Raw genomic sequence first — 15,104 nt, 5'->3', positions numbered from 1 at the left:
AAAAGAATATTAATTCCTGCCCATGAACTCTATGACACTAATTTTGATGACTCAGATACTTTTTGCTTTCTGTAAATTTTTTGGCTATGTTCCAGATATTTGAGGTTATCCCATAAACATCCTCTGCAAAGGTGATGTATATATATTTTTAAAGTACTTTAAAGTATGATACATTTCCCTCATAATTCCTTTATATAGCAAGTCCTACCAAATGCAAAGATGAACCTACTTACAATCTACCTCCAAATTCAAGAATTAAGTAATTCACAGATTTACAGCAAAAGAATGTTTTTATTCATTTCATTAGAAGTAATCCATTTTTAAAATTCATTTTCAAAATGCAAGGGATGTAAACCACTAAAATGTTATCTTCTCAAGGAAGTTTTTTCTACCTTCAAGTTCAGAGAAAAATCATGAAATTAAAATATTAGATGGACAAAAATGGATTATAAAACCGTGCTAATGCAGTTTTCACTACATACTCCACAAAGACCAAGAAAATATCAAATTCAAATATCTTATCTTGATAAAATTCCTACATAGTATATATTTTACTAATTATATAGCTCAAGTTCCCACTTTTCTCACACCTTTTTTTAATATACTCTACATCCTTATTCTACATCAAATAGAGTGTATTTGATTTGATAACTTGGTAATCATTTAAAAATGACCCAACTTAAAATAAAAATTAGAATCTAGAAATCAGAATCTCCTAAATACCAGGATCTAGGTAAAAACATTAACAGTCTTATTATTCTACTGCTTATATTTCATACCAAACATACCCTTCAAGTAAGATCCTACATTTTGGGGGCACCTGGCTGGCTCAGTCGGTTAAGCGTCCTACTCTTGATTTCAGCTCAGGCCATGATTTCACAGGTTCGTGAGTTCGAGCCCCACATCAAGCTCCACACTGACAGTGCAGAGCCTGCTTGGGATTCTCTCTCTCCATCTCTCTCTGCCCCTCCCTTGCTCTTGTGTGCATGCTCTCTCTCTAAATAAACTTAAAAAAAAGAACCTACATCATCATATTTTAACAAAACATTCAAACAATTACACTAAACAGTGGGACATTTAATAACAGATTTAATAACAAATTTCACTAGGTTACAGTGCTCATCTGCATCAAGTGATATTTTCCCAATCAGCTCATAAAAGGAATACAAAACTAGGTTTTGAACAATGTTAATAGCAATATTAATCTTCTTTCCTAAGTCAAAAAATACTTATAACAAAGGTAAAAAACACAAGTACCCTTAAAATAAATAACCAGTAGGGATGTAATTGAAAAAGACAATAGGGGTGCCTGGGTGGCTCAGTCGGTTAAGCATCCGACTTCAGCTCAGGTAATGATCTCACAGTTCATGAGTTCGAGCCCCACATCGGGCTCTGTGCTGACAGCTTAGATCCTGGAGCCTGCTTCAAATTCTGTGTCTCCCTCTCTCTCTGCTCCTCCCCCGCTCATGCTCTGTCTCTCTCCTTCAAAGATAAATAAAAGCATTAAAAAAAAAATTTTAAAAAAAGAAAAAGAAAATAACTTGATTCATCTGAATAGAGCATTAAAGAGAAATTAAATAATTTGTTCTTGACTCCAAAGACACATCTGGGTGTCTGCTTTGGAATACATAAATATACAGCAATTTACTTAAGAAATTCCAAGCCTATTTATTTACTTATTTATTTTTAATTTTTGAGCAAGAGAGAACATGTGAGTGGAAGAGAGGGGCAGAGGGAGAGAGAGAATCCCAAGAAGGCTCCACGATCAGCACAGAGCCCAACGTGGGGATCAGTCCCATGACGCTGGGATCATGACCTGAGCTGAAATCAAGAGCTGGATGTTCAACTGATTGAGCCACCCAGGCGCCCTCCACAAAGACTTTTTTAGAATTAGAAATAGCTGAATAAATCCAAAATTGAAAGGGAAAGCACCATTTTTTTTTAAACAAAACTTTCCTATTTAAGTGGTTTAGTTTTTTGGCTGGTTTTTTGGTACCTTTGAAAATTCTTCAGGTTCCTTTAGATCTAATGACCGTGTTGCAAATTCTAGTAGTTCTTCTGAGTTCTCCAACGCATTATTACATTGACTGAGCTGACTCTAAAAAAGAATAAAAATAAATCTTTAAAACAAATTTCCTATTTCCATGAGGATCTTAACTGTATATTGTTATAATGAACTTACAATTTGAATAGCAAAAATTGAACAAAAATATTTTAGAGAGGTGTTAAAGCAACATAATCACTAGTCATATATGTAAGAAATTTTAATTATTTTAATACATTGTACTTAACATCTTTCCATAATTTATTCAAAATAGCTTAACTGCATACAGATATAGATATACCCATCATTTAAAAACACAAAAGAAAATAATGCAGTTATAAAAAGTTGGGGTCAAATTCACTTAAAGATTCTTCTCAATCAAGGTAATCAGAAAACTACAAACAACTTAGTTAACTATCAACAATTTAAATTAAAATATCAAAATAATTCATCTGCAGACAACATCCTCTATAAATGAAGACTAAATTTCTTGATAATATTTAACAATTTAAACTAAAGTTTATTAATCAAGTTAAAGGTACATTCAGTTGAGCATAATTTTAATATTCCATTTATCACATTACTCAAATAATACATACTACCATAAATGATAATTTATAGTTTCCAAAATTGGGTAACACAGGAATCACAAATGGAATTGCCAAGATTTCAAAAAGAATAAAGAGGAACAAAAGATGGTAACTGTTACAGTGATGTGCTCTGTTATGGTGATGTATTAATTTCAAGTACCAGTCTTTCTTAGTTCTCTTCCATTCTATCATTTGTGGTCTAAAACTAAGCCCAGTCATGAAAAACTATTGTTAGTGATACCTTTAAACAAAGAAACAGATATATTTCTAAGTTTTTAACGTACTCAAGATTTTTCTTCAGAATATTAATATCTATTACTATCTATTCCATATTCAAATCTACTTAGGTTTCCCTTAAGATCAGCACTAAAGATAAACTATGGCTAATTTTCTTAGTTTCTGGATGTGTTATATTTTAACTTTGGAAAAGTAGAATAGTTTTATCATATTTTGGGTTAAAATAGGTTTTCATGTATTATTCTAAGAACCCAACCACAATCTACTAAAAATACTACTCCTTCTAGGAGTAAAACTCTTATGAGTTCCAAAGAATAATTAACAAACCACCATTTGAAATATCTCAATTGTTGGAGAGCTTTATGAAAGGTTTAAGCAAAATCACAGAACAAAATGGTAGCTATAAATGGTCTACACAGGATCACTAGGGCAAACTAAGTTAATATAGCTTTAAAGTAAGAAATAACAAAAAGAATAAGGAATATATCTCAAGTAACCATTAAAAGAATCAAATCTGAGGTCAAAGTTTAAGATAAAATATCTTATTCTAAGAAAATGTTATAAATTTGCTTTCAAGTCAAGAGGGAAAGTTAAAAAGAGTACAAAGGAATTCAATTTAAAGAGCAATAATAACTTGTCAGTTATTTAGAGGAATTAATAAAATCTTAATGAAAACAACATACTATCGAGTTTGTGAACCCAAAGGAAAAACAGAGATACTCTACTGTCTCCAACTAAAGAAGAAAATGGCATCAGTAGCCAAGTTGTGATTCTTTTTAATGTTTGTTTTTTAAACTATCCCAATAAACCTTTAATATTTGAATTACCATTAGGCTGATATCACCATAACTTTTCCTTTGACTCATAATACAAAAACATCCTCAAGAATGAACTTCTGTCCACTAAGCTTATATTTCAACAACTCACAGTCTTATTTATAGCGTATTGTCCCCTCAATATCTCTTGATCTCCCCTAGGTCACTATTCCTATGAAGAAAAAAATTGCCAAAATTTTTGTGGCATTGAGGAACAGCAAGTATTAAGAGTTACAAAGGATAATCAAGTGTAAGATTTTTTTTTTTTTAAATTTTTTTTTCAACGTTTTTTATTTATTTTTGGGACAGAGAGAGACAGAGCATGAACGGGGGAGGGGCAGAGAGAGAGGGAGACACAGAATCGGAAACAGGCTCCAGGCTCCGAGCCATCAGCCCAGAGCCTGACGCGGGGCTCGAACTCACGGACCGCGAGATCGTGACCTGGCTGAAGCCGGACGCTTAACCGACTGCGCCACCCAGGCGCCCCACAAGTGTAAGATTTAAAAAAAAGAAAAAAAGAAAACAATGGAATCTCTGGAAAAAATGAAGATCTCAAGTGATGATACAGGAAGAGAAAAATCGTCTAACATCCTTGTAGTGACCACTTTGAAACAGTACTTGGAATTCTGCTTCTATTTTCTGCAATGTTCTGAATTCTCCATCGTTATTCAACAGCCAGTGATGAATCTGATAGAATACTTGACAAAAAAATCAGAGTAAAATCATCCCTTTTAAAAAGAGCCCAAATGTAAATTTAATGGAAGACTTCCATGAATCATCAGCTCAGTGGCAAAAAAAAAAAAAAAAAATTATCATGTAATTAAGATTCACAAAATCCAAAGTAAACAAAGTTCATCTGAGACTATAAGAAAAAGAGTTTAAATAAATTTATGTAACCCAATTTTCTATTAATGGCAATTTAGTCAACAACTAGAAACAGAAACTTAATAGTTTATAAGAGCAATAAATGCAGCTCATTCTAAGAACAGCACTGTAGATTTTACGTGTACACACATATATCCAGCTCTGTATATGGCTGTCAGAAAATAAGTTCTGAAATTAAAATATCACACTTCTTTTGCAAGTCTTAAAGACATACTTTAAATCAAACTCCACAATGGATAGAAATTACCCCATTCTGAAAATCTCAAACATCTTGAGTTAATAAAGAACTCTTTTTTTTTTTTAAAGCTTATTTATTATGTTTAGAGAGAGAGAAAAAAGAGCAAGTAGGGGAGGGGCAGAGAGGGAGAGAGGGAGAGAGAATCCCAAGCAGGCTCCACACTGTCAGCACAGAGTCTGATGTGGAGCTCAAACTCACAAAACCATGAGATCATGACCAGAACCAAAATCAAGACTTGGACACTTAACCGACTGAGCCACCCAGGCACCCCAAAGAATAACACTTCTAAAAATCAAAACCCACATGCCATGACATAAATGATACAGATCTATCCTCCAAATCGGCACTGACTTGGCTTCAAGACGATTCGAAGACTCTTCCAAACTTTTGAACTTTGATGATCTTAACAACTGACCAACCTCTTAACTGAAATACCCCCTCTTACCTTTATTAATTAAGCTTTTCCTCCCTCAAAGCACTTCAAATCAGTTTCTTTTCTTTTTTAAGTTGATTTATTTATTTTGAGAGACAGCGTGAGCAGGGGAAGGGCAGAGAGGGGAAGGGAGAATCTCAGGAACCATGAGACCATGACCTGAGTTGAAATGGGAGTCAAATGCTTAACTGACCGAGCCACCCAGGCACCCCAAAAATGAAATACTGTACTCTGAAGTAAACTTAACTAAGGAGGCAAAAGACCTATACATTTAATGCTATAAAACTAGTGCTGAAAGAAATTAAAGCTGATACAAATAAATGGAAAGATATCCCATGATCTCAATTGGAAGACTTAATATTATTAAAGTGTCTATACCACCCAAGTCAATCTACAAATTTAATTCAATCCCTATCAAAATTTCATGGCATCTTTTTTGCAGAAATAGAAAAAAAAAAAAAACATGTTAAAATTCACAAGGAATCCCAAGGGACTCCAAAGTGCCAAACAATCCTGAAAAAGAAGAACCAAGCTGGAGACCTCACTCACACTTTCTGATTTTAAAATTTATTACAAAGCTACAGTAATCAGGACAGTGTGGTAGTGGCATAGAGACAGACATATAGACCAGAGCCCATACAGAGCCCAGAAAGGATCCCACACATACGCAGTTAAATGATCTTTGATAAGAGTGTCAAACCACACAATGAGAAAACCACAGAATCTTTTTAGACAAATGGTGCTGGAAAAACTGGATACTCACATGCAAAAGAATGAACTGAGACCCTTACCTAACACTACATACAAAAATTAACTCGAAATGGATTAAAGACCTTAATTAATACAAGCCCCAAAATTATAAAACTGATAAGAGAAAACACAGAGGAAAAGCTTCATGACACTGGGTCTGCAATGAATTCTTGACTATGACACCAAAAGCAAAAAGAGACAAATGGGACTATACCAAATTTAAAAATTTCTCCATATTAAAGGAAATAACACAGTGAAAAGACAACCTACGGGATGGTAGAAAATAATTACAAATCCTACATCTGACAAAGGGTTAATATCCAGAATATATAAAGAACTCCTACAATTCAACAACAAAAAACAACCCAATTAAAAAATGAGCAGGAGGCCTGAATAAACATTTCCCCAAAGAAGACATACAAATGGGCAACAAGTATATGAAAAGATGCTCAACATCATTAATCATTAGAGATGCAAATCAAAGCTATGATGAGATACCATCTCACATACATTAAGATGGTTACTACTGGAGTGCCTGGGTGACTCAGACGGCTAATTACCCAACATCAGCTTAGGTCATGATCTCGCGGTTCATGAGTTTAAGCCCCGCAAAAGGCTCTGTTCTGACAGCTCACAGCCTGGACCTTGCTTCAGAGTCTGTGTTTTCCCCCTTTCTCTATCCTTCCCCTGCTTGCACTCTGTCTCTCTCAAAAAAAATAAAATAAACATTAAAAAAAAATAAAGATGGCTACTACCAAAAAATATTTAAAATATGGATGAATAGGTGATGGTGGTCAATAGGTACAAATTTCCAGTTATAAAATAAGTCCTGGGAATGTAATGTACAGCACGGTGAACACAATTAATAATATCATATTGCACATTTTGCAACATAGGCCTCAAATTCACGACCCCAAGATCAAGAGCTGCAGGTTCTACCAACTGAGCCAGCCAGGTACCCCTACTGTACTGTATATTTAAACACTGCTAAGAGAGTAGATCTTAAAAGTTCTTATCACAAGAAAAAAAAAGTCTGTAACTATGTGTGGTGATGGCTGTCAGCTAGACTTACTGTGGTGGTCATTTTGCAATATGTATAAATAGCAAATTATTATATTGTACACATAAAACTAATAAAATGTTATAGGTCACATCTCAATTTAAATAATAATGATAGTAATAATAATAACAATAAAATAGAGGGGCACCTGGGTGGTTCAGTCAGTTAAACATCTGACTCTTGATTTCAGGTCATGGTCATGATCTCACAGTTCGTGGGATCTTGTCCTGCATTGGGCTCCATTCTTTTTTTTTTTTTTTTTTAATTTTTTTTTTTAACGTTTATTTATTTTTGAGACAGAGAGAGACAGAGCATGAACAGGGGAGGGTCAGAGAGAGAGGGAGACACAGAATCTGAAACGGGCTCCGGGCTCTGAGCTGTCAGCACAGAGCCCGATGCGGGGCTCGAACTCACAGACCGTGAGATCATGACCTGAGCCGAAGTCGGCCGCTTAACCGACTGAGCCACCCAGGCGCCCCACATTGGGCTCCATTCTGACAGCAAAGCCTACCTGGGATTCTCTCTCTCTGCCCCTCCCCCACTCACCCTCCTTCTTTTTCTCTCTCTCTTTCAAAAATAAATAAAAGCAGTTAAGAAGGTAAATCTTAGGTTTTTAACCACAATTAAGAAAAAACAAGAGGGATGCCTGCCTGGGTGGCTCAGTTGATTAAGCATCCGATTCTTAATTTCACTCAGGTCATGATCTCAGTTTGTGAGTTCAAGCCCCACATCGGGGCTCTGCGCTGACCTCACAGAGACTGCTTCAGATTCTGTGTCTCCCTCTCTCTCTTCCCCTCCCCCACTTGCTCTCTCTCTCTCAAAATTAAGTGACTTTTTTTTCAATGTTCATTTTTTGTTTTTGAGAGAAAGACAGTGAGCAGGGGAGGGGCAGAGAGAGACAGAGGATTCAGAGAAGTGGGCTCTAACATAAAAGTAGTTATTCACAGAAATTCGCTGATTTTTGCTGTCAAGAAATCAAGTACTAAATAGACTTAAATTATTCATATTTAAATAAGCTGTATGATCTCACCTGTAACTCTTGTGATTTACGAGCTTGTTCCTGCTTGATACTGTTAATCATACTTTCTTTCACCTCATCCAAAATAGAATATAAACTATCAAATTCTTCATCTAACTCTGAAAGTATGTTAGAAGAATTTTCCTGTTTAATAAACAAAACAATGATTTTACTCAAGAGCTGTCAAACATTTGAAAATACTTATCAGAGAATAGATTCACATTATAATCCATCTCAGCCTAACATCATATAAACAACAAAATCTAATACTTGACATAGGCTTTAAAAACAGGTAAATCCTAGAAGATGGTTGCTAATGCGGAGAGCACTATCTCAGTTACGCTATGAGTTAAGCAACTTTTTATGAACTAGCCTATACCCTCTTCATCTTTTAAAGCAATGTTTCCACAGGACAATGTGAAAGTTTGTTTTAAGATTGCCACCTTTGTCCAGACCTTTGTCAGGTTCCAAGGCAGACCGTAAGCCAGTGGTTCTTTGTCGTGCATCAGAATCATCAATGAAGCATTTTAATGAAATATTCCAGAGATTTTGATTCCGTAACTGAGGAGAAGTTTGAGCATACAGGGATGGGACTAATTTTGTGTAAATCTTAAAATCTTTCAGGTTGTCTAAAACAGTGCATTTACATTAAGATATACAGAACTTAAAAGACCAAGCAATTCCTTATTGGATCCTAAGAGATTTATCAAACATTGAATTTTAGGGCTTTAAGCAACCTCAGAAGTTATCTTCTGACTAGAATTTGTAGTCAAACTCCTAAATTTTAGGAATTAAAATGCAGAAAAGTGATTTGCCCAAAGCCACACAAGTAGTTACCAGTGGCAGAATCAATAAAGCATTTCAAGCCTATTAACTTCCCAGAGTTCCTCATCTTCTCATTAAGCAAGACGCTATTTCAACAATAACTTAAAATATCTGTGAAAACTCTAGATAAGCAATATCCACACTTGCAGTAATTATGAGACAGAAGAAATTATCTTAGGCATTTTTCAACTTAGATGAATCATTCCATTAAGAGAATTGGCACCAGTTAAGAGACCTAATATGTAACAATCCACTGCAATATCATAAACCAAACTTTTGCTTATAATTTTTATAAAAATAAGTTATCATCTCACTAGAGTCTTATCAAAAGTGGTGTTAATCACTTTACTAATTGACTTACAGTGACAAGAACAAGTTGTGGAAAAAGAAATGTGCAGTCTGGTAGGCAAAAGACCTAAATCTAATCCCACATTAACCACTCAGTAATCAACATCTGAGTATGTACAGTATGGATTATCTGCCCAAACCTGGGACTGTTTCCTTAAGTATTCATTTTTTTCATTAGGCACTTTACTTTTTAGTTTTATGTTTTACTTTCTTCCAGTTCTATAAGCAGACCTCTTACCATCTACATTTTCCTTCTACTATTTATCATAAAAGAAATGTTTAGCATCCCAGTACTCTGAAGAAATATAATTTGCTCTTAACTGGAATTAGAAAAGACAAATCTATAATGGAAAGGGTCAAAAGCAAGCACTATACTATTCCTTAGCAGCTACAATTCCAGAGTTTTCTTTTTTCCTTACTATTTGACCTTTCCATGGAGAATGTAAGAATAGTAAGGAAAACATTTTTTTATTTATCTGCCATTTAAAAACCCTGCTCTCACCTCCTTCAGTTTATAATCTACAGTTCATGGAGTATATTTATTTATATTGATTTGGCCCAACAATCATTCATTGTGACATATAACAAAACATTTTTTAAAGAGTCATACCTGAACTCCTTTTAGTGTTTGATTTAGTGTATCAATAAAGTTCTGAATTTCATCATTTTTATTTGCCAGAGTTGAAATGATCCTTTGTAGAGCTTCCTACGATTAAGATAAACAAACAAAAACATATAACATGATATTTTAATGAAAGAATTATAAATCATAACAATTCTCTAAACAAACCATATATAAGAGGAGCAATGTAAAACTTCAAATCGTTAAATTTCCAAAGGCCTGTAATTACAAAAGATGAGATATGTATTTATACTGTTTTAAAACCTCTTATTTCTAGTGTACAACTTAATCACTACCACACCTTTCATACTAAAAATGATCAATATTATTTAATATCAATGGTATTATTTTAGGTCGTAGGGCCATGGCCAAGGAATAGAACCAAATCCTTAAATGCTGCAAAAACAAATGGAACTTTTTAATACAATATTAGGATATGAGGAATAAAAGCAAAGAGGCAGTAAAATTTGACATTTAATTTATAAAAATAAAAAACATATTTTAGAAATATGAAAGAAATAATAAATTTGCAGCTAAAATTGCAACATTCATTGCAGCGTTTATAGATGTCATAAAACCATAATAAATAAGTAATTTTAGTAACAAATACCTCAGACTTTTTGATAATGCTTCCTACTTAAATAAAACATTTGGTTATTTAATCTTTCATACTCTCTAGATCAGGGCTGTACAATAAAATCTTATGCTATGATGAATATGTCCTATACATGTGCTGTCCCATATAGTACTCAGTAGCCATAGGAAGCTAATGAGCTCTTGAAATGTAGACAGAACTGAGGAACTAAGTTTATCTTTTTTAACTTTAATTATTTTCACTTTTTATAGCTGCATGTGACAAGTACTGTCATACTGGACAGCACAGGTCTAGGTGTTCAGTAACTCTTCATGGGTAGTAACAGCAAACCCAAACAAGGTACTTGTATTCTCAGTAAAAATAAAATACAAGTACTTTTACTTCATAATCTTTCCAGAAGCACAAGCCTTGTTTCTGTAAGCACCTACAAGTGTAAATATTTTAATAATGCCCTATGAAACTTTGTAATAAAGGTTCTCCTCAAAATATAATCAGATATTGATAAAGGGCTATATATAAAGAGCTCAAGAAATAAACTGATAAAGGGATATTTTATATAAATGTTCATAAAGCATGATAACAGTGAAAAATTAAAAATAATCACAACAGTTATCACTTAATTCTCACAAGAATCCCTGAAATAAGGAGGTATTATAATCATCCCTGAGGCTGCCTAAGGCTCTCTGCTGTATTCACTTACCTATACTATTACTTCCCATCCTCACGGATGGTGGTATTTTAGTATAATAACACAATGAAGTTATGCTATGAAAGAAGATCAACACCAAGAGTTAGCTTTTTATCCTGTTGGTGTTCCTCCCAGAAATGGGTACATACACCAAGATTTGAATACAAAGACAATCAGCAGAAAGGCAGAATGAAGCCAGGACTTGGAGGAGGGGTGTGGGACAGGTGTAGGAGTGAGAATGGTAATACAGAGATGTAGAAAAGGAGTGCAGAGGACTTAAGGGTTCCAGTTATTCATCCCAGATAGGTTCCATATATATTTAAAAACAACACAATGGAAGAGTAAAAATGGTTCTGCACAATCACTGGACTGTGTAGAGTAAGCTTCAATTAAGACTGGTCTCTTTCTGGTAAATGGACTGTAGCTGCCTCCCCTTTTATCACCCCTAATGGCAGGGCTAAATCCATACTGTACAGATGATAAAATGGTAGTAACTGTTAGTAAGGTAAATATTATGCTCAGTCTGTCTCCAAAGTCCATGCTGTTTACCACTCTAGAACACCGTCTCTCAGTCTAACAAATTTGCCCATCATATGAAATATCCACACAATAAATTATATATTCTTTTACAATTTTGGTTTGCTAAGACTCTTCAATGACATATAAAACTGCTAGAATTTCCATAGTAGAGTATCGCTGTTTGAGGTTTAGCTCTGCCCTCTGCTAAGCATACTCATGAACTTCGAGGTAAAGATTAAGAGTCTTCCAGAAGAGATCTTATCCCATGAAAAGGAGGAGCGAGGATCAATGAATTCAACCCAACAACAAATTTTCATCACCAGGATATATGTGAGTTCAATAAAAACTGAAGGAAATTTCACACAAAAAAACTGTGAAACACTGGTATATATAAAGGCAGACCTAGTTCAGAGCCAAAAAAGAAATCTCCCTAGTACAAAACAGCTTTTCAACTTTTATTTTTTGTCTAAGTATAGTAGTAAAGTCTGTATTTACAGAATTTTGAAGGAAAAATTCTTGGGAGATAGCTGAAGCATAATGCCCCAGCTAGGTAACCTCTAAGCTCCAAGGATTTTAATGAGAAGCCTCCCTACCTTTCTAAAGCTCCCTGCTACTTACTGAATATAGTCAAAGCCATCTAAATGTTCTAATTTTTGTTAAGTTTCCAAGCTAAATCCTTTATACTTTTAAGAGTTAACCAACTACTAAAAGTTAATAGACTCTGTTGTCACAGTGATGTTAGAAGGAAGAATACAGCCTTTACCAACTGTAATATTCACTAGAAATATAGTGAGGGCCAAATAGTAGCCACATCAAAAAAGTAAAACAGGTGAAATTAATTTTAATATTTTACTTAACCAAACTGATCCAAAATATTATTTCAACATGTAATCAAAATTTAATAATTACCGAATTCCTTTTTTCCTTCCTTTTCGGTACTAGATCTTCAAAATGCGACGTGTACTTTATAGTTACAGCACATCTCAATTCAAATTAGTCACATTTCCAGTGCTCGACAACCATATGGAGCTAGAAGCTACCACACTAGACAACACAGCTTTAGAGGCCTAACCCATCCAAATAGCCCATATATTTCTAAGAGTGGGGATAGGGCAGATCTGCCTAATTTGCAATCAATAATAAAAAAACTTAAAAGCTTTCTGAGTTTTTTTCTTGGAATACTACAATTTCTATATATGCTTACCATACGCCAAATTCTTGAATTACATAATACCTGTACGTGAATATAAGCTAAAATGTTACAACCTGTACCAGAATTTCACTATTTCTCAGTTTTTATTTACGTAAATATTACCTTTAGAAATGGAAAAGTAATATTATAATATTACCACTCTCAAAAAAAAATGGTGCATAAGCAGCTCTTTTTTGGGGATCCCTCTAATACCACAACAAGAGTAATACACTCTTCTCTTCTGTAATACTTAAACTGTTCATTGATGTTGGTTGGAGAAAAACATCCATGGCAATATTGGCATCTGACAAAAACAAAGCTGCACCTGAAGATACCTGACATGTAAGTTATACAAACTCAAAGAATCATCAGGATAATGCCGGGTTTTTTGTGTATGGTACTGCTCCATACCTCCAGGATAATACCCAGTTAATCTTATGGTAAAGACCAAAAAAAATCTAATGGTAAAGACTATTCCCTTTTAATTTATTAAAAATTCAGCTAATATCAGAAAATGAAAAATGACCTTTCTAAATCTGTATTGGCCCATGAAGTGTTAATAGCAATATTTCTGGAAAGAAATCCTATGATCTGTGTGTTAAAGCTATTCTATATTAATTAGTGGTATTATATATTAATTACCTAAGGCTTTAGAAATATTCTCCCAGAAAGTGGTTGGGAAGGGAGAGTCTTTAAAGGCTGATATAGGGGCGCCTGGATGGCTCAGTGGGTTAAGTGTCGGGCTTTGGCTCAGGTCATGATCTCACGGTTCATGAGTTCGAGCCCCACATCAATCTCTGTGCCTGGAGCCTGCTTCAGATTCAGTGTCTCCCCCTCTCTCTTCCCCTCCCCCTGCTTGTACTCTGTCTCTCTCTCTCAAAAATAAACATTAAAAAATTATTTTTAAAAAGGGCTGATAAAGTATTTCAGGGAAACATCATCTCATTCTTTGAAGAGAGAATGCTTTATGGCTCACATTTTGCACTTCACTGGGAGTTCTAGTACAGAATGAGAGTCTATCACAGAACTCCTAAATAAAGGGCCTACATCCGGAGAAAGACATCTTACCTTACTGCCAAAGTAGCAAAGACTGAAGTCTGAGATTCTCGGGGGCGGGGTGCAACTCCAATCTCTAGATAGGGAGAGCTTTGGAGCCTTTGCTGTAATATACACCACTGAAATGCTATAAGAGTAGACAAGCCATCTGTAGAAGGCTTTGGAGCCTCAGCATTTAAGGTGACCTGTACTTTAGCCACTACCAAATGCATTAGTAAACATGGCTGCAGAAGAAGCAATCATCCAGATGAATAAGATAACCCAAAGCAACCAATGTGACCTTGGTAATAATCTAATACAGATAAAGTGCTGCCTCTACCCTAAGCTTAGAAGAAGAAAAGAGCAGTAACCTGAAAGTTCTTCAATGATAGGCTGCTAAAGGGCTCCAGAAGCTCTAAAGCTACCTTTCCTTTAATGTGGAAAGGATGAGCAAATGCAAAAGACTATAATCAAGAACTCACATTTAGTATTCTCCTATAGTGGAAGTTCATCAGGAAGGGCTGAAAAATGAATGATCAAGGGGACCAGGGCTTCAACCATTCTGGTCACCACAATAACAATGACTGGCTAGACTAAGGGTGAAGATGGCATGAAGACAGAAAGAACTAAGGAACTTGGAGCTCAGGAGAACTGGAAAACAAATGACAAGCAACCAAACTATTTAAGATAAGTACTACCACAAATACCAACACTTACAAAAATGAAAGGAATAGGATTACATGAATTGAGTTCTGAAACTTAACCCTAGCTTGTGTATTTGACATGAGGCTAAAGTTTTCTCTAGGTAGCAGGCACCAGAGAAGAGGGGTTATATACAGGGTTAGTGTGTGCCTAATATAAGAGGTATGCAACAGGAGGCTGGCTAAATAGGTACCAAATCCAGTAAAAAAAATTTTAAGTGTTTTCTAAATTTGGCAGGCAACATGCTAGGGCAGAATATCTATGTGTTTTGTATTCAGAAACAGAAAGAGAAAAGAATTAAAAGATACCATAATGCTTTGAATTTCTCCCCCCCCCCACTTTATCCCTCTAGGGCCTCCACAATTAATCAATAGCTTTTATAATGGAGACACAGCAATTGATAAAGAAGTTGAGGAGGAAGCACAAAGCTCCAAACTTCAATGAATTGTGCACAGAGTACCATTAGATACAGAACCTCCCCTCTGAGCTCCAGACTATTTTCATCCAA

At 34.9% G+C, this 15,104-nt stretch overlaps 1 protein-coding gene across 3 annotated transcripts in view; it reads right to left on the bottom strand.

Moving 5' to 3' along the window:
* Nucleotides 1-15,104, bottom strand: part of FSD1L (fibronectin type III and SPRY domain containing 1 like) — a 78,653-nt gene that overhangs the window by 49,047 nt on the left and 14,502 nt on the right. For all 3 annotated transcript variants that reach the window (XM_049627354.1, XM_049627362.1, XM_049627372.1), the window contains exons 2-4: nt 9,854-9,949; nt 8,083-8,214; nt 1,997-2,098 (exon numbers count right to left, since the gene is read on the bottom strand). In XM_049627354.1, the coding sequence (XP_049483311.1) occupies nt 1,997-2,098; nt 8,083-8,214; nt 9,854-9,949 (330 nt within the window). The remainder of the gene's footprint in view (nt 1-1,996; nt 2,099-8,082; nt 8,215-9,853; nt 9,950-15,104) is intronic.

The sequence above is a fragment of the Panthera uncia genome, chromosome D4, assembly GCF_023721935.1.
Source record: "Panthera uncia isolate 11264 chromosome D4, Puncia_PCG_1.0, whole genome shotgun sequence".
Classification (NCBI taxonomy): domain Eukaryota; kingdom Metazoa; phylum Chordata; class Mammalia; order Carnivora; family Felidae; genus Panthera; species Panthera uncia.
This window is presented reverse-complemented; position numbering and strand designations above follow the sequence as displayed.